The sequence below is a fragment of the Lonchura striata genome, chromosome 21 (assembly GCF_050655825.1).
Source record: "Lonchura striata isolate lonStrDom1 chromosome 21, ASM5065582v1, whole genome shotgun sequence".
NCBI classification, from domain to species: domain Eukaryota; kingdom Metazoa; phylum Chordata; class Aves; order Passeriformes; family Estrildidae; genus Lonchura; species Lonchura striata.
In genome coordinates this window covers 3,526,078-3,546,439 of record NC_140723.1, presented here as the reverse complement: position 1 = coordinate 3,546,439, position 20,362 = coordinate 3,526,078, and the positions used below count along the sequence as shown (strand labels likewise).

Below are 20,362 nucleotides of genomic sequence, written 5' to 3'. Positions count from 1 at the left end.
AAGGAAAGGTTTCCATGGAGGAAGGAAAGGTTTCCATGGAGGAAGGAAAGGTTTCTATAGAGGAATGGAAGGTTTCTATGGAGGAAGGAAAGGTTCCTATGGAGGAAGGAAAGGTTTCTATGGAGGAAGGAAAGGTTTCTTATGGAGGAAGGGAAGGTTTCTATGGAGGAAGGAAAGGTTTCTTATGGAGGAAGGAAAGGTTTCTATGGAGGAAGGAAAGGTTTCTATGGAGGAAGGAAAGGTTTCTTATGGAGGAAGGGAAGGTTTCTATGGAGGAAGGAAAGGTTTCTATGGAGGAAGGAAAGGTTTCTATGGAGGAAGGGAAGGTTTCTTATGGAAAAAGGAAAGGCTGATCCCTTCAGTCCTCCCCAGCCGCCCATCACCCCTCTTTGTCCAGGACGGAGCGGGGAGGCCAGAGGAGGGTCTGGCTCTCAGTGGGTACCTGTATTTATTGGGGAACATCCTCTCACAGTCCTTGCACTCGTAGACCTGTCCATCTCCGAGCCCTTCCTGCTTGATGTCGTCGCTGAGGCTGTCGTACAGGGCCCCCACGGCACCGCAGCCGTACTTCTTGTGGCGCCGCAGGTCCAGCTTGGACTGGAAGAGCTCATCGCAGTCCTCGCAGCGGAACGAGGGCTCCTCTGCAACACACACAGCAGCCCATGGTCAGCCCTGCCCCAGGAAACACAACCAGCGCGGGCTGTGGCACCCAGAGAGGAGGCAAAGCTCCCCGAGCCCAGCAAACAAACAAACAAAGAGAGAATTTGCAAGTGAGAGGGGAGAGAACCCAAGGGAGGCTGTGCCAGCAGCTGCTTTCACTTTAAGCATTAAGAGGGAAAAAAAAAATCAGATCACACAACCAGAGGAGATCTTGTTTTCTTTGTGTCTTGGCCACTGCTGAAATGGAGAGACCTACAGGGATTGGGAGATACACAAAATTCTGGGCTCATTCTGGGGTGCTGCACTTGTCTGCAAGGAGGGGGTTTGAAATTATGGATGAGTTTTCCTCAGACGGGGCTGCCAGGGAAAAAGGAACAAGCCAGACTCATAAACACAGATAGTGAGGAAAGCAAACTGCCACAGCACCAACCTGGAGAAGCTTCTTTCTAAGGAATTGTCTGTCTAGTGTTCTCCTTTCAATTTTCCACTGCAGGAGCTCAGGCTCCATCAGCCCGAGGAGTCCCAGCCCAGAGCACCATGGAAGGAAGAGCAGGGAGCCAAAGGCTTTGTTGCTGTGCTCTTTGCTTTTTTTTTTTTTTTCTTTCTTTATTTTTTTTTCTAAAGTACTAATGCACATAATAAATTACTGTAGTCAAGGTCAAACAAATTAAAAAGAGGGCAGCTATTATTAAGTTTACAAGGCAGCATCCTGACCGTGGTGCCAAGCCAAACAATCAGCTCAGAGCTGTAAATTTTCCAGGAGAACAAGCTCTGGGAGGGAGTCGGGATAGCTCTGGGTTTCTCCACCCTGGAACAGAAGCTTTCCAGCCCCCTGTGAGTCACTGGAGCCGCGTTTCCCTGTCCTCCCCTACCCCCTTCCTCCACGCTCTGCTGCTCTGCCTGCTTCTCTTTCCCTGATAACTGCACTCCCAGAAGGAACAGCCTGTGGTGAGTGCATTATCTCCCAGGGAGGAGTGGGAATATTCGGAGAGCTGCAGCCAAAGGAGATGCTGTGCTGGAGCTGATCAACTCCCTGCCTGCACAGAGGGGCTGCTGAGGTGGGATGTGGCCATGCTCACGTTCTCGGGGCAAAATCTTCAACCCCCGTGCTTCAAAGTTCCCCCTTGCACTTTTTTGCACCAAATTTTGCACAAGTGCAAAGACTTAGGCTGAGCTTTAAGGCCTGGAATGGCGTTTTATATAAATCAGGGTTAATTTTGTTATGAGCTAGCAAAGACTTAGGCTGAGCTTTAAGGCCTGGAATGGTATTTTATATAAATCAGGGTTAATTTTGTTATGAGTGTGATGGGCACTAGCACACCCAGAGACCTCTGTGCTCCCACCTGGGCGCTCAACTCCAATCTCCCTTTTCTCTGCTTAAACCTGAGTTTAAAACTGAGCAAGGCAAGGTGCCAGAGGCTGCAGCAGCAGCGATGTGGGCAGAGGAAACCCTCTGCACCCTCTGCACCCTCTGCACCCTCTGCACACCTACACGGAAAGTATCGACACGGGGAAAATCAAACCCAGCTGAAAAAGAAAGTATCACCAAAGCTCAGCCAGCACAGCCTGGCTGAGCCAGGTGGCTGAGCCACCCTCAGTATTTGATGGAATGACAGACAAATGATAAATATCCCCTGTGGTAACTGGAGAGAAACAGAACTAAATGTAGGTGGAATTTCAGGAGTGTCATTACACCAAAAAGATTGGGGTTTGCACATAGGGTGATGTGGAGAAACATCTCTCGCTACTCATTGATTTTTTTCCTGAATGATAGAACTTGACACAAAATTTTACTCCTATAGAACTAAAGAGAACTCCTATAAAACTAATTTTGGGGGTCTGGCAGAGGTTTTAGCATCCCAGCAGCCTGCCCAGAGCTCCCAGAGCCACCCACACCCACAAGGATGATCCCACAGCACCCACAGGGCTGCACAACAGAGGGGTGCAAAAAGAAATAAAGTCCAGCCAGTTAACAAAGGGATTTTGACTAGAAAAGAAAAGCTGAGGGAGGAAAATGCCCAATTGCTCTCATTTCAGCTCATTTTGAGAGTTTACACTCTCAAATTTTTAGCAGCGTCACCATGAGGCGGGTCAGGCTCTGCTCTGCTCCTCAGAGAAATTCTCTTTACTGCATTTTGTAGAACAGGACCAATGTGTATTTCATGTGTCATGTCCCTGGGGAGGGAAACCTGGAAATCAGGACACCAATAACAGTATGGAGAGACTCTGCATCACCTACCATTCAAATACTCCAAACTACTTTTCAGGAGTGAAAAGAAGAAAAAAGAAGAAGAAAAAATTGTAGCATCAAACTCCAGAGACATGGAACTTCTCTGGTGAAGTGTTTCTCCACCTCAGAGCCAACATTTCCCCTCTTTGCTCTCTTGTAAATGCAGCAGTGGCTTAACCAGGCAGGAATTTTTGGAGGAGTGACTGAAATCCTCCAGGCTGGGAAGCCCCAGGTCCCTTCACCTCTTAACAAGCTCCTACCAAACTCCCAGTGTCCCTCAAGCTCCACCTGGCAAATCCCCAGACCTGAAAACACTTGGAATGGAGGAAACAGGTTTTTTTTTTTTTTTTTCTTTTCCTTCTTTTGACTTCAGAGAAAACACAACAAAATTCCTTCTACCAATCCAGGTGGAATTCTTCCTGCTCCAGTTTGAGAGTTACATGATTAATTGCAGCTTATTTCACCCAAACTCTGCTGTAGGAAGCAGAAATCCTCTCTGGGTTTGGAAAAGCAGCCATGGAGAGTCATTTCCTCCATCCCTGGCTAAAGCTGGGCAAGTGCCTCCCCTCCCGCAGCACACCCTGGCACTGCCCTGCCTGCTCTTCCCAATGACAAGGACATATTTTTGTCCTTTCTGGGAGCTCACAGAGCAGGGAAGGAGGTGAAATATCTGAATTATCTCAAGAATATTTTGGAAAAGAGATTCAGCTTCTAATTCTCCCGGTCCTTGGCCATATCTCACCCAAATCACACACGATCCAAGGGGACATCAAACACAGCAGGTGGAAAGATGGAGGAGAGGAAAAGCAATTCCTGTGCTTGAGAGCATCTGGGTTTGGAAAAAGAAATTCGTATTGAAAGGAGGCTTAGAGAGCTGACAAAAATATGATGAAAAGCCTTGTAGCCACGTGTTATTCATGTTGCCACTGGCTGTAAATCCTGTTTGGATGCTCAGACAGGCTGAAGAGAGGAAAACCAGATCAGGTGGGAGAGCAGCTGAGGGTGGGGAAGCCCTGGGAGAGCAGCTGTGGCTGCCCCTGCATCCCTGGAAGTGCTCAAGGCCAGGTTGGAGGGGGATGGAGCAGCCTGGGATGCTGGAAGGTGTCCCTGGCCATGGCAGGGGCTGGGATAAGATCATTCTTCCAGCCCAAATCATTCCCTGATAACTGATCCATATCCAACCCCATTCCTCTGGCATTCCCAGCTCCAGGCCCCAGCAGATCCCAGACTCCCCAACAATCACCCTGCAGGAGAAGGACCTGGCTTAGGACCAGAGCATCTCCTGCCAAACCGAAACCTAAACCAGCACGGAGGCTCGGGGCTGAGCTGAGACCTGCTGCTGATTTTGTGTCTCTATCACACACCCACTTGGTAGGCTCCAGGTTCATTCAACTGTTCCTTTTTTTCCCTTTCTGCAAATACCAAAAATAAAAAAGGTCACCCTTCAAAGCAAGTTCTCATTAAAGTTTTCCTCTTTTTTTTTTTTTTTTTTTTTAAGCATCTCAAACGAAAATGCTGCCCTTCACAAAGGTGACTGTGTGACAGGGAGAAGGGGCTGCAAAGAAAAGAACAACCCCAGTCACACCGAAATTGCTGCCTGCTCTCTGCGCCGTGTTTGTCAAATCTATGGTTATATGTGCCTATCTGAAGTTCCATCAGCAACACTCAGGACAAAGCAGGAATGTAACAGAAAAATAAATCAGTGCCTAATAGCTTTCAGAGAAACCAAGGGGAACACAATTATGTGGCATCTACATGCTAATCTACCAGACTCGAATCTCAAAGGAGTTCAAGTGCCCTACTCAAAATTCCTGCAGTGATAAGGGGTCTGCTGTGTTTGGCTGGGGTTGGGAGGAAAGATTTTTATGATAATTATCTTTGTGTGGAACGATTTTGCATTTTCTCTCCTGTTAATTCCAAAGTGAGCTGGGGGTGCGAGGCAGCAGGAAGATAGCCCTGCTGAAAGTTAAAAAGTATTAAGGAGTCAAATATTTAATGTTGGCCTGGCATAATTTGACAGCAATTATGCAGCAAAAGCACTAGACGTTACCAGGAAGATCCAGATAAATGTTTCATAATGACAGAGGTGGAAAACAAGGAGCACTTTTTGCTTGTTCACATAAAAAACTGTTAGGAACTGAAATGCAGAACAGTGGTGAGTTTTCATTCAGATTTCTCCTTGACATAAAAAAAAAAAACAAAAAAAGAAGTGCAGAAATTATTCATCTCTGTGTGTTGGTCTTGAGAAAATCATTAACTTTTTTTGGGGGGAGAACAGAGAGAAAATAGTCCCAAACTTGATATGAGTGAGGCAGGAAATACCACACTTCACCCCCCAGCCCTTCAGCAAACGAACTTCCAGCAGCACAAACTATCCCATTTTCCAGAAATATTGGAAACTGATTTTGCAGGATTTTACTGCAAATTTGCATGAGAAATAATACTTATGTGCAGGTAAAAGAAAATAAATGTATTGTGAGATATCCAGAGAGAACTGCAATTTCATAAATTAATTTTATAGAGCATTATTTCCAACCACTAGTTTAAAAACACCTGGTAAAAGAGAATTGACAAGTACTTATAGAAATTATTTATAGAGTATTTATAGAAATAAATCATGGAATAATGATGTTGGGCACATCCTTCCCAGTTTTCCTCAGAGGTCACCTCCTTGCACAGCATCTGTAGTGTCAGAGCCTTGGATGAATATGGGAAAAAAGCAATCTAAGAGAGGAGAATCAGTGCTGGGAGCACTCTTGGATTTCCAGAACACTCCATGTGTGTGTCCTGCTACCTGCTCACACTGCTGCAGAGGAAGATGAGGTTTTTATCCCAGCAATAATCATTTTAGTGATGACTCTTCCACCCCCTGCCAGCACCCTTCTTTTCCAGATTCCCTGAACCTCTGCAGGCTGGTGTTTACCAAGCCTTGGGGTGGTTTGGCCATTTTTAGTACACCTGGTGGCCCTGAGGATGGAAAAGGCACCTCTGCTCATACCCAAACCCACAAAGAGAAGGAAATGGAGCTGCTTGAGGCTGATAAAAGCTCAGAATTGTGGACTGAGCCTCTCTCACCAGGAAAAGAGTGAAAAGGAGCACAAAATCCAGAGAGTGGCAGAAGGGGCAGGTCCTGGCTCGGGTTGAGGAGAGAGAAGCAGAAGCTCCTGGGGTGGCCTTACCTTCCATGCTGGGTGCCATGTTCCCGAGGGAATAACCTCCTTCCTTCAGACACACCAGGAGCTCTTCCCCCGGCTCAATCTCTTTAATAACTTTATAATAGACCTGGGAATCACAAACAGAACAGACAGGGTAAATATGCAAATGCTTGTGGTTTATATTTGAACCAAGAATTCAAATTACTTTGGCAAATAGGGGAGGCTGTCCCTTGATTTGGGATAATTGCTGCTCAGAGCTTGTTTTCCTGCCTTTATTTGACTCAGAGTTTCAGAGGTTTCGGACAGTAAAAAAATATTTTGAGCAACAGACTTTCTCCTTCAAATTACAATAAATCTTCCTTTATTTCCCTGTCCTCCTATGAGCTCAATGTGTTTGTCACAGGGAAGGGAAGATGAAGCTGATGGAATTGTCACGTTTAAGGCTCTGCTCTCTGAGGCAGAATTGGCCCCATGGTTAGAGCTGAATGATCACATCTCCACAGAATTATTTTGTTGATTGTTCTCCCCACCAGCCCAGACCTGACCCCTAAACACAGGCATGAACCACTCCAGGTCAGCAGTTTGTCCACATTCTGAGCTTCCGGCTGAGTTAATTTCTGGAGATTCCACTGCGAAATAAAAAATCGTCTAAAATTTTCCTTTTTCTCGTTATTTTTTTCATTTGCACTTCAGTGCTCCTCCCTGCTTGCTCTACAAAAAAAGCTTTTCCCAGGACCAAACCACAGTGAACTTAAGGGGGAAAGTGTCTGAAAAAACCCTAAAAGGCAGCCTAAGAGTGAGCCCAGAGCTCAGGACTGACTTGGAAAAACAGAACTTGGGATGGACCAAGCTAAGAGAAAAAAATGAAATGAAATAATGAAATGAAATAATGAAATGAAATGAAATGAAATGAAATGAAATGAAATGAAATGAAATGAAATGAAATAATAAAATAAAAACCAGCCTAGACATGACCCCTAAACACAGACATGAACCACTCCAGGTGAGCAGTTTGCCCACGTTCTGAGCTCCTGGCTGAGCACGGATCCTGGACTTTACACAATGTCCTGAGCACAGCTCTGTTCACCTCCTGGACCTTTGTCACTGTCCAGGAGAAAACCCCAAGACAGAAAGAGGGCTCAGAGAGGGGCAGAGCCACACACCTCATCTCCACTGTCCCACAGACACCAGGGCAGGGGGTCCAGTGACAGCTGGGTCACACCTGAGCCTCATTCCCCAGCTGCTCTGGCAGCTCTGTGTCTTTTGTCCTGAGGAGATTCAGTGTCCTCCAGATGTTTTCCAAATTTTTGGGGGTATTCTGGACCCATCCTAACACAACACCCTGAGAATTCACCTGGTAACTGTTAACAACTTCCAGGTTTTCTTAGCACTGCGTTGAACATCAATTCAAGCAACTCTTTTTTAGGCTAAAAACTGCATTTCACCCAGAACAATTCCTGAATTTTGCTGCCACTCTGCCTCTGCCAGTCTGCGCTTATGGGGAAAGAACACACACAGCTCCTAAATTCCTGCCTGGCTTGCATTAATTGTGTCAGCACCGTTCATTTCTGTCCCCAGAGTCCCTTTCCCTCCCTCCCTGGCACGGAACATGAGGCTTTGGCAGATGCGTGGCCCTGGCCCGGCGGGAGCAGCGACTGCCCGGGATGCTCCCAAAATTGTCCAACCCCGGCTGCGGGGAGATGGGATCGCAGGGACGGGGATGCGACTGCAGGGACGGGCGGCTGCAGGGACAGGGGAGGTGCAGGGAGGCTGCAGGGACTGATCCTAAAGATGCAGGGACAAGGGACACCTCTCCCAGAGCTGCAGGAACAAGGGGACATCACCCCCAGAGCTGCAGGGACAGGGGACACCGCTCCCAGACCTGCAGGGACAAGGGGACATCGCCCCCAGAGCTGCAGGGACAAGGGGACACCGCTCCCAGAGCCACCACGCGTGGGGTGCGGTTGCCGCTCAGAATTTTCCCTCCACACTGAGGTCAGGAAGCTCCCGACCCATCACCCCGAGTTCCACCGAGGATCCGCCCCGGACCCCGCACTGGCTACACAGGAGCGCCCGCAGCTCCACGAGCAGAGCCGATCCCCATCCTGCGGGATAATTACGATCCCCGTCCTGCGGGATAATTACGATTCCCATCCCTCGGATAATTAACTCGCTCTGTCGCCCCTGCCGCTGCCCGGCGGCTCCCGATCCCGATCCCGATCCCGATCCCGATCCCGATCCCGATCCCGATCCCGATCCCGATCCCGATCCGTTGGCGAGGGGCGAGGGCTCCCAGCAGCCGTACCGGGGCTGTCCCCGGGACACACCGAGGAAAAGTTGCCGGTGGAGCGCGGTCCCGCAGCTGCCGGGACAGGGAGCGGGATGGGGATCGGGATAGGGATCGGGACTGGGATCGGGGCTGGGATCGGGGCTGGGATCAGGATCGGGGCTGGGATCGGGGCTGGGATCAGGACGGGGATGGTGTCGGGGTCGGGCCCGGAGCGCGGCCGCTGCCCGCCCCAGCAGGTGGCAGACGCCGCCCGCCACCGGCGCCGCCGCCGCCGCGGGGACCCCGCCGGTGCCTCGGAGCCGGTCCCGGGCAAAGCGAACGGAGCGGGCCGGGCCGGGCCGGGCCGGGCCGGGTTCCCCTGACCTGCTCGCTCCTGTCCCGCGGCCGCTGCGCTCCTCCGGTGCCGGCGGCCGGGCCGATCCGGGGGAGGGCAGGGAAGGGGAGGGAACGGGAGGGGAGGGAAGGGAAGAAGGGCAGCCGGGCCGTGTCTGTGCAGCAGCTCCAAGGCCGGGCAGAGGAGCCACAGCCGCCCCCATGAACGGGGAGCTGCAGCCCTTATCGACAGCTCCGGTAGCGAGTGCTGTGACACAGCCCTTACCGGGGGTACAGCCCTCACTGAGCATCCCGCAGAGCCCTAACCGAGTGCTCTGACAGAGCCTTTACCGAGCAGCCGGTACAGCCCTAACTGAACACCCTGCACAGCCCTAACCGGGAGCTCCGGTACAGCCCTTACCGGGGGTACAGCCCTCACCGAGCACCCGGTACAGCCTTTACCGCGAGCTCCGGTACCGAGTGCTGTGAACACAGCTCTTACCAAGGATACACACCCGGTACAGCCAAAACCAGAAACTCCAGTACAGCCCTGACCGAGTGCTTTGACACAGCCCGTACCGGGGATACATCGCTTACCGAGCACTCGGTACAACCCTAACCGGGAGCTCCGTACATCCCTTGCCGAGCACTCGGTACGACCCTAACCGGGAGCTCCGTACATCCCTTGCCGAGCACTCGGTACAGCCCTAACCGGGAGCTCCGTACATCCCTTGCCGAGCACTCGGTACAGCCCTAACCGGGAGCTCCGTACATCCCTTGCCGAGCACTCGGTACAACCCTAACCGGGAGCTCCGTACATCCCTTGTCGAGCACTCGGTACAGCCCTAACCGGGAGCTCCGTACATCCCTTGCCGAGCACTCGGTACAACCCTAACCGGGAGCTCCGTACATCTCTTGCCGAGCACTCGGTACAACCCTAACCGGGAGCTCCGGAGCATCCCGGTCCTCACCGGCCGCTTGCTGGCCCTGCCTCCGTCCCTCCCTGCCGGGCTCAGCCTCCCCGCGGCCCCGCTGCGAACTCAGCGGTGCCGGAGCTCTGAACTCACCCGAGCCCCGGCACCCCGCACTGCCCGGCCACCTCTCGGCGGGAGTTTCAAAGCAGGGATGGTCACAAACACAAAGATTTGGCATGGGAAATGAAATCTCACTGCTGACAAAATCTCCCCAGCTGCCCAGGCAGCCATCCCTGCGCTGCCAGAATCCTTGCTGTAATTCCAAACTGCTCTCCCAGTGCAGGCACATCTGTCCTCATCCAGCTGAGAGCCCAAAAATGGGATTGCTGCTGTGGGCAGGATTTGGGCATCAACCTGGGCGTGTGCTCCAAAACATCTCCTGTGTTCCTGAACTCCAAAACATCTCCTGGGTACCTGAGCTCCAAAACATCTCCTGTGTTCCTGAACTCCAAAACATCTCCCCGTGCTCCTGAGCTCCAAAACATCTCCTGTGTTCCTGAGCTCCAAAACATCTCCCCATGCTCCTGAGCTCCACAACCTCAGGTGAAAAGCCCGGGCAGCACCAGGCTGCCACAGGACCTGTGCACAGGTGAGAACAGTGCTGAGAGACCCCTGCTCCACCCAGCCCGGGGAGTTCATTTCTGGGGATTCCACTGAGAAATAAAAAGTCATCTAAAATTTCCCTTTTTCTTGTTATCTTTTTCATTTGCACTTCAGTGCTCCTCCCTGCTTGTTCTACAAAAAAAAAGCTTTTCCCAGGACCAAACCACAGTGAACTTAAGGGGAAAAGTGTCTGAAAAAAACCCAAAAGGCAGCCTAGGAGTGAGCCCAGAGCTCAGGACTGACTTGGAAAAACAGAAATCTGGATGGGCCAAGCTAAGAGAAAAAATAAAATAAAATAAAATAAAATAAAATAAAATAAAATAAAATAAAATAAAATAAAATAAAATAAAATAAAATAAAATAAAATAAAATAAAATAAAATAGCTATTAACAGACGTGCAGCTGGCAATCCAAGCCAGCACTAAAACACCAGCCATGGTCTAAAACGTCCATCGAGTTCAGAGATAGTCACAAGTTTTACAGGGGAAATGTCATTCAGCCCTGCCAAGGGCTGAGAGTGCCCTGGTCTCACCCTTTAGCTCCTTTTCCTCTCCTGTTTGTTCTCAGAATAAAGTAGCTCCTTGTATTTCAAAACATCTCCTTCCAGAAAATAGGACAGGCTCCTTTAATGATCAGGGAAAAGTTGGATTCTGCTGGAGTCACATTAATTTCATCAAACATTTCATTATGATAATTAACTTCATCTTTCAGTCATGCTGCTGATGGTCTGGGCTCATCAAAGCCTTTTTTATTTGTTGTGCACTGAAAAAGCTCAGATTTACTATTCCAGCAGAAGATTTACATTCACAAATCAGTTCTGTTTGTTGATAGAAAAGTTTTCCACACGTGATAATTTTGTGTTTGCCACCACAGCATGGGCAGCTCTCCAAATTACCAGCTTTGTTTGACACTAAATAGTTAACAGGATAAGTAGGGTTTGATGGTATCGAGAATACTCCTTTTCTTGATTTTTATCAAAATTATTCTGGACATGGGGTGTTGAAGAAAGAGAAAATAAAAGGAAAGGGGGGGAAAAAAGCAAACAAACAAAACAACTCCTCAAGAAACCCAACACTCCAAACCAACAACCCAAACAAACAAACAAAAAGGGAAAGTGGAAATAACCCCGAGGAATCCTGTTCCAGCCTGGGTTGATACAGGGATCTGCTGTGCATGTGAACTTGGGGCAGCTCTGGCTGTCTAATTTTGCTGCTGAAACAGAACAATTTGGTACAATCACTGAAATGTCAGCCCTGCAGAACCACAACAATCACACTCTGGGGTTTGTCTCACTCAGAGCCCAGCACCATCTCACCTTCCCACTGAGAAAAAGAGTTCTGGAGCAGACAGAGCCTGGGAATGAGGCTGAACCATTCCCAGAGTCATGGCAAGGGATGGAGATGGAGCACGGTGAGAGGGAAAAGTCCATCCCAGGATTACCTCATTAATTAGGGCCCTTCCTAAGAATCACAAATCAGGGACAGGATTATGAGTCAGGGACTGGATCATGGGTCAGGGACTGGATCACAAATCAGGGACAGGATCCTGAATTAGGGACAGGATCCTGAGTCAGGGACAAAATCCTGAATTAAGGACAGGATCCTGAGTCAGGGACTGGATCAAAAGTTAGGGATTGGATCACAAATCAGGGACTGGATCAAGAGTCAGGGAGAGGATCCTTAGTCAGGGACTGGATTTTGAGTGAGGGGCTGGATCCTGAATTAGGGACAGAATCCTGAATCAGGGGCTGGATCCTGAATTAGGGACAGGATCCTGTGTCAGGGGCTGGATCATGAGTCAGGGACAGGATCCTGAATTAAGTACAGGATCCCGAGTCAGGGACAGGATCTTGAGTCAGGGGCTGGATCTTAAGTCAGGGGCTGGATCCTGAGTCAGGGACTGGATCAAAAGTTAGGGATTGGATTACAAATCAGGGACTGGATCAAAAGTTAGGGACTGAATCACAAATCAGGGACTGGATCACGAGTCAGGGACTCGATCCTGAGTGAGGGTCTGCGTCATGAGTTGGGGACAGGCTCCTGAGTCAGGACAGGACCATAAATCTGGAGGTTTCAGCTCATCCCAGGGCTGATGCATCCCTCTGGACGCTGGCAGTGCCCAGCAGCCCCGGCCGAGCCCCTGCCCGTGCTGGTGCCCGCAGCCTGGCAGCCGTGGGGGTTACCTGCTCGTTGATGTGGCACACAGCCAGGTTCTGCTCGGCGCAGGAGCAGGACACTCGGATGTACTTCAGCCAGTTCCCAGCCCCGCCCTGGCCGGCGTCCCCACAGAACTTCTCAGTGCCCAGGGCATCGGGAATCTGCGGGAGAACGGGACAGGAAAGGGTCAGCCGGGGCCAGATGGCAGCGACGGAGGGGACAGAGGGAGGAAAAGGGTTTGCAGGGCAAAACTCCAAACAAGAAATAGGAAGGAGAGAGGTAGGGGGTAGATATGACTGATGAAGAGATTTATGGCAAGAATAAAATCAGCTCTCAGCCATTATCTGAAGGGGCTGTCTGGCAGAACCTCCAGGACACTGCTCAGAGTGGTTCATGAGTAAAAGGTTCAGGAGTACAAATATTCTGGAAAACACAGCTCAGGTACCACGGCTCAAGTAATCAAAGCAGGGAACTCCTCCAAACTGCACTGATTTTAATGACAAGGTCCTCAACTGCTCCATCTTCACATCATCTGTTTCATCCTTTCATGCAGGATAATTTTTAATTACAAACCGTTCAATAAACTCTCAAACTAGGTCACAGGGCTGTGAGGTTCTATTTTAAAAATCACTTTACCCAGTGCGCTACTTTCATTTATCTGAGTACAGCCTGAGAAACTCACTGGCCACATCTTTGTGGCTGAAGGTGAGATACAATTTGGCTGCTGTGAAAAAGAGGAATCCTTCAAAATAAAACCCCTCAGATATTTAAAGTCCAGGTGTGGGAAAAGAAAAAGAGTTAATTAAGGGGTTGTAGTCTGAAGGATGTCACTGGTTTGCCAGGAAGAGACTTTTTCTCTCTTGAGGCAGTGGAGTTTGGTGAGAGAACCAGATGAGATGCTCAGCATCCCAGAACAACCTTTGGGATGATCCAATTTGGAATCCACTCACAAAAGCACATTTTAAAAATGACACAGGACACCCTGAAAACAAGGAGAAGCCTTTTGAGTCCCAGCATAGCAAAGCTCTGCTCTCTCCTAAGTGGGCCTCCCTGCTCCAGAAACTCCTTTTTTTCCTGAGATTCACATTTCCCTCCACCCCGACCAGCCCCTGTGTCAGTGCAAATCACTTCAGTCATCAAAAGCTCTTAACATGCTTTTACTAGCAATTAATTCTCTCAGATTCTCATGGGACACGATTATATTTTCCCATCTATTTCAAGACACAGGGAAAAAAAAAAAAAAAAGGTGGGAAATCAAAGGAGAGAAAAAATGAAATCCCAGCAATGACAGCAACAAGTTGAGCCTAAGGCTGGGCTGAGAAACCTCAGGGGACAGGCCCAGTTCAGCTCTGGATTCCTGGGAGGACCAGGACCTGCCAGGACCTGCCAGGACCTGCCAGGACCACCAGGACGGCTCCCAGCCCCCTGCACTGGTCCCAGCAGACATTTCCTGGTCTCATCCCCACCACCAACCCTTCCTTCTCCATCTCCCTGGCTGAAAAGGGATGAGGGAAAATCCCACCATTAGTGCTGGGCTTCTTCCCTCCTAATCAGAGCATGGCACTGTGAGTCACTGAAATGCTGCACTGGGACAGATTTGGTGTGAGAAAATCCTGGCTGTGCTCAGTTTCTCCATCCCCTGCCTGGGAGCACTCAGGGTCATTCACTCATCCCTAACCAGACCCTGGAACTTTCTGGACACCCTTGGTCATCTGCTGGCAGCACCAAAGGTCTGAGGTGGGTGTTGATGGCACAGGAAGCCAATTCTGTGTTGTTTGGAAGTTTTAATTAAAAAACAAACAAAACCCAAACAATAAAACCTGTCCATGTGGCTGAACCACTACTGAGTTTACTGAAGCTAAAATATCAATAAGTTCTGTTTTATCTCAAGGAGCTCCAGGTACACTGAGGCTGCCTAAAGCAAGTGAAAGAAAGAGCTTCTCTTGGCTTTTTTGACCCCAAATTGAGCAGCCCAGCCAATCCAGCCCCTCAAATGGAGACACACAAGTGACAGCAGCTTCCAGAGAAACTGTTTGGACAACAAAATGAAACAAATCATCCATGCTGAGCGGTCTGAAGCCAGAATTTGCAGTGGTTTGAGGAACCAGCAGCCCACAAACCTCCCAGTGGCAGCAGCTGGTGACATTCAGTGGCCCTGGGAACACAAGATGGCAAATCCAGGACACACAAATAAGATCTTTAATTTCACAGCTGTATCTCTTTCATCTTCTAGGATTGTTTGAGAGGACACTTAGGGCTTAGGATGGAAGGGACCTTAAGGATTATTTAGTTCCAGCCCCCTGCCCTGGGCAGAGAGCTTGGGGAATGTGGAAGAGGCTTTACAGGGTCTTCTGTGAGCCAGAGAGAAGTTTGATAAGAGGATCCACCCTTACCCCTGAAAGAATTTTCTACCAAGGTCATTGACATAGAAACCAAGAAAGAAAAAAGGATAAATAAGAGAAACCTGCAACTGCCTATTCCAATGAGCACTTGGTTTGTATCTCCTGACCAATGAGTAAAGTGTAAACTTAGGAATTTTTTAAGAATGCATAAAAAGCATGCCTGCTGAAATAAAAACAGTTTTGAAGCTTTCAGAAAATGGAGTGTGCTGTTCTGTATTGTCTCTGTCTCAGCTACGACAGGAGAAAGGCCAGAATTCAGCTTAAATTAATTTTGCAGGGTCCTGCTCGCCAACTGTGCCACAGGAGGAGGTTCTGCCGTAGCTCGAAATCACCTGAAACTCTGTGGTTTTATCTGCGTGGGGCATTCAAACCCAAGCTGGGGGTGTGAAATCTGACAGATCAAAACGAGAGAGAAAGAGGTGCTGTGAGAGCCTGAGAACCTGAGCTGCTGTTCTCACACAGCCTCACTGCCCTCCACAAACAGAACCTGGCACCACGGCCCAAACCCCACAACGGGGACAGCACCCAGCCACCCCTCATCCCTCTGCTGGCACCCACCAGGAATCTCTGAAAATTGAATAAATGGGGTGATCAGCTGGTTTAGAGTGCTGCAGGACCAGTTCCAGAGGCAGGGTAGCCCCTGGGCCAGCTCAGCCCTCTGTGGCCAACACCTCTAATTAAAGATCAGGTTCACACGCTTGGCCATGGTCGTTATCAAAGTTATTTCACAGCTTAAAAGCACCTAGGAACACCGCAGCAGTCACCCAGCACTATCTGCAGCATCTGTTCTTTCTTCTGTCAAATGTTCACACACAGAATAATATTTTAAGAATCTCTTCGCCTGCTACCCCCAACCTGAGAAAACTCCGGAAAAAACAAACTGAAACCTTTTACCACATCTTCTTCCAGTTCAGACCAGAAGGAAATCAGAAATTTCCTCTGGCAAAATTCTGCAAACCAACTCTTTACAAGTGTTTGTCAGTAAGTTAAAAAAAAAAAAAAATCCAGTTTGAAAATGCTCCTGGGATGCTCACAGAGCATTGGTTTCTCTGTGTTTGTTTGAAGAACCAAGAGATACCCTGTGCTCTAGGACAGGTGGAGAAGGAAAATGGAGGCAAAAAGTTTTGGGAATGGGTAAATTAAAGATCCCAGATGGAAGCACAGAGGGGTTCACACCACTCCTGGAAGGCTCAGCTCCCCACAGCCACCCACCTGGGGATGCTCTTACCCCAACAGGCATCTCCAGCTCTATCTATTCTATTCTATTCTATTCTATTCTATTCTATTCTATTCTATTCTATTCTATTCTATTCTATTCTATTCTATTCATTAAATCTGTTTATTCACAGTTAAAACCAGAACGAAGTCCCTCCCTATCCAGGACTCAGCAGCATCTTCAATCCCCAAACCATCCACACCTGTTTCCCTGGGCAGGTAAATCTTGACATCAGATATTTTGCACCAAAGGCGAAAAAACCCAGAGATGCCACAGGAAGAAAAAACCCATCAGAAAATCCAGTGCAATTATTAACAGGATTCTGACTTGGTGGAGCTGACATGGAATTTCTGCCTGTGCTCTCTGCTCAGGCTGGCTCTGTATCAGTGGAGACGTCTCTCCTGAGAGTAATTTGGCTTAGACATTAAAAGAAGTTGTCAGAGGGAAAGGAGAGGTGAAAAAAAGGTGGGAAGAGGCTGGAGAGGAGAAAACAAAATAAAAGCAGTTTATAATTAGTAATTGGTGCTGGTTTTGCAAGTCTATAACCATCATGTGCTGCTAGTCCAGTCAATTTTGGGAAATGCATTTCACCTCCTTGATCCCTTTGGCTCTGAGGCCCCACTTCCCTGCCCCAACATTTGTCCCTTTTTCTTTGTCCCCATGTTAAACCCCAGCAGTCTGGGACAGCCCCTGCCCTGGAGATGTGCTGGAAAAGCAGACTTTCATCTGGCCTGCAGCCTGCAGACACGCTCAGAAAGTTAATTATTGTGAGAGCACTTCCTTTGGCTGCTCTTCCATTCCATCCCTCCCACCCCATCATGGATTTCTCCCCGTTTCTTTTTTCATCACTGAACACACCAAAACTTCAGTTCATCTTTTCTCCTTCTGCTGCAGATGGTGAGTTCAGTCTTTATTTATTAAGCCTCGGCACCTCCCAGCACTTTTGTCTTCAAATCCAACAGAATTCCCAATTCCCCTTCCCTTCCCTGCCAGTAACAATGCCATGATTTTGTCTCGTGGAGTTGCTCTCTGGGTTTCACAGGGCTCTCCTTGCTCTGAAGTCCCCCAGCCTCCTCCTCTCCAGTCTCTGCCCTCCAAACAAATGCACCTTGGTGTTCCCAGGGATTACAGGCTTTGACTGGCCCTCTGCAGAGACACGGATTTGGGACGCAGAGCCAGAGCTCCGGCTGGGGCTGTGCTTCACATCCATCCCCAGGCAGCCAAAAGGAAATTGTTGTCATGTTCCAGGGCTCACTTTGCAGCTTCATCTGCTGTCTGCCGAGCAGCGCTCGGGGTTTGGATCCAAAAGGCTCCTTGATCTCGCAGAGGCTCCGCTCCGTAATTTATTAACATCAGAAATGCTGAGTTATGGGGCAGAAGTTATGGAAAAATCCTCTTGAACGTTTACAATTTTTTTTGCACATCATTTGAGGTTTCCTGCCCCTCTAATTTGTGGGCTCTCTGTTGGGTTGTTTCTTTCACATTTTAATGGGCAGAGTCCAAGGTTTGGCCCCGGCAGAGGTGTGCCGGGGGGCTGGAATGCCTGCGGATCTGTCGTCAGTTGGCTTAATGGATTCCTAGTGTGCATGGAGAAACGGAGCAACCAGGAGTTTGCCATCACTGACCCAGCGTCCTGTTGCTATAACATCCCTCCCCAGAAGCCCAGAGTGTAATAAACCTTCTCATCCCGTGGTCGCAGAATCTGCCTCTGACAACTTGGCTGATGTGCACATTTTATTTGGCAGGAGTTGGAGATTTTTTTCCTTTTTTTCCCCCTCCCTTTTTTCGCTTTAATGACCCACGAGCTGATTTAGAGCAATAAACTGTTGCCATGAAGTTTTGTTGTGTTTCTTTTAAATAAAGGGAAGGGAGGGACTGCTGCAATTTATGACTTTCAGAAGTAACTGAAACAGAAAGTCCATTCTTGCCACAAAATGAAGAGAAAAAGACTTCATCCAGAGAAACACCTCTGTCAATGTGTGGACACGAAGCCTAGATGAACTCATAAATTCAGCACTCTGCCTGCAATTAAGCAGGCTTCCTGGTGATTTGACAAAGAGTTAATGAGAAACGTGTCAGACAAAAACAGGTCATAGGGCTGGGAAGAGCAGCTGAGCCAAGCCCAACTTGTCTGCTCAGGGCCACAGGAAAAGCTCAGAGTGTTCTCGGGGAGAGCTACTTTGAGTGATGTACAGTAAACTTCTTGTGCAAATGGAAGGTCCTCAAAGGAGCTCCCAGCTCCAAACCCACCAGATAAGAGGAGGCTGCAGAGCTCTCACCACCACCCATGGGGGTGTGAGATGCTCACAGTCCCATCCTCAGTGTGAGCCCCTGGGACACAGACAGGGCAAGTTCTAAGGGCTGCTGAATGGCTGCAGGATCACCCATCTCAGTTCATCTCCTGCTCTGTGAGAAGGATCCTGTCCTCAGGAATTCTCCTCACCACCCCCATCCCATCCCCTCTGCAGACCCTCGGGTTTCCAGCAGCCCAGCACAGGACCCACCAGCTCTGTGACAAAACCCCAGCGCACCCAAACCCAATGAATGCTCAGAGGGGAGCAAAACAAATCTCTATGGTTCTCCTCTTGTCAAACAAACATGTTTCTGCTTCTTCCAAACTGAGCCAAGAGCTGGGAAAAGCAGGAATGTGAGGAAACCCAGCTGGATTGCACGGGGGCCAGTGGGATTGGTGATGCCAGGCAAAGGCTGCAGAGCCTGATGTCACTGTGCAGCCAGGTGACACTGCCAAGCCTGGTGGCACTGCCAAGCCTGGTGGCACTGCCAAGCCTGATGGCACCGCTGACTTTGGTGACAGGGTTGAGTTTGGTGGCACTGCAGAGCCCCGAGGGTGCTCATGGTGGGCAGAGCACTGCTGTAGCCGATGAGAGAGAGACCAATTCAGGTTTTTAAAAGGCTGGATTTTTTTGAACTTCCACTCCCACCCAAGCCACACGTCTGGAGTGGGAATTTTCCACTGGTGTGTGCATTTCTGAGCTGCTGCTGGGCTGCTGCATCCTCTGGCTTCACAAAGGGTCTGGAGCAAAATCATCCCAGGGAAGGCTGGTCCTGGGACATATTTCTGTCACAAGAAATAACCTTTTCATTCTTTTTTCCCCACCACATCTAAAGCACACGAGGAATCACATGAAAAAAAGGCTATTTTCTCCCAAAAGTCCCTGTCCAGCTTCCAAGCAGAGGAGCCTGGATGGCTCACACAAGTTTGGGAAGCAAGGCTGGGTTTCTGGAGAGCGTTTGAATTCAGTGAAGCCTTTTGAAGGGCTGCCCACTGTTAACTGCTCTTCTCTTACACACCAGCACAGTGAGTGCTTCCCAAGTGTCTGCTCTGCATCAGGATAAAAAGGGCTGGAAAAAGCTGCAGTGGCACTGCTGTGTCCTTCAGGCACTGCAGATTCGCTCCAGCTGAAGGAACATCAGACCTGACCCTACACACAAAGCCTCAGGAAGAACCAACAGCACAAAGAATCATAGAGGACATAATTTACATTTAATTTACATTTACACCCATTAAATCTCCGGGAGAGCATCTCCTGCTCTCCACAGCAGAGAGACACCATGGATACATGACAGAGCAATGGGGCAAAGAGGAGAAATCAAGAAATCTTGAGAAAAATCCACCCTGGCTCTGCTTTCCCTCCCCTGTACCTATAATTTCTTCTATTCCCATCTTGGAGATGCAGTTTTGCTGCCCAGAAGACACTCTGGATGACCCAGGATGCCACAGAAGGTGCTGCCAATGCTGATTCCTGTTGATGCAGGAACTCAGTCCCACCCTCTCGTTTCTTTCCCTAATTTTCCTCCTCTTTGAGGGCAATCAGCTCCCCTTGCACAGCAAGGTCTCATCACCACGCAGAAAAACACCGAGTAAAGATGTCAAAACAGAAGACAACTTCCAAGCTGATGGCAGGCATTTATCTCAACAAAAGCTCATTTTTCACCAGTAACGTAATTCATACCACACTGATTTAAATTAAACAGTAAACCATAAAAAACTGTGCTCGAATCAAATCCCAGGGCTGCCTCAGATATTGTACACACGAGGCAAGGAAGGGATTTCCAGTTCTTTGTAATATACACACACAAAAACTTTGAAGTTTTCCTCCGTGCCTAAAGAGTTCAGGACATCCCATTTTTGTATCCTACAGCATTTTGGCTCGTTCCAAAAGAATTGTAATTGTAAAGTTCTAAATAGATGAGAAAAAAATTGGGAACTTGGGAGAAATCTTCCTCTGGAAAAAAAAAAAAAAAAAAAGACAGAAGCTACCACAGGCAGGGGAGGATTTGGAGTCTCAGGACATTTCACTGCATTAGGGAGAGGTAGAAGCAGGAGGTGCAGCAGTGCTGAG

General features: G+C 48.9%; 1 protein-coding gene across 7 annotated transcripts in view; it reads right to left on the bottom strand.

Moving 5' to 3' along the window:
• The window catches only part of PRDM16 (PR/SET domain 16), a 301,216-nt gene that overhangs the window by 36,123 nt on the left and 244,731 nt on the right, over positions 1 to 20,362 (bottom strand). For 5 of the 7 annotated variants that reach the window (XM_085558817.1, XM_021534304.3, XM_085558819.1 and 2 more), the window contains 3 exons: positions 12,407 to 12,541; positions 6,070 to 6,172; positions 443 to 641 (listed from right to left, as the gene is read on the bottom strand). In XM_085558817.1, the coding sequence (XP_085414943.1) occupies positions 443 to 641; positions 6,070 to 6,172; positions 12,407 to 12,541 (437 nt within the window). The remainder of the gene's footprint in view (positions 1 to 442; positions 642 to 6,069; positions 6,173 to 12,406; positions 12,542 to 20,362) is intronic. The other 2 variants (XM_085558818.1, XM_085558822.1) reach the window with 1 other exon arrangement.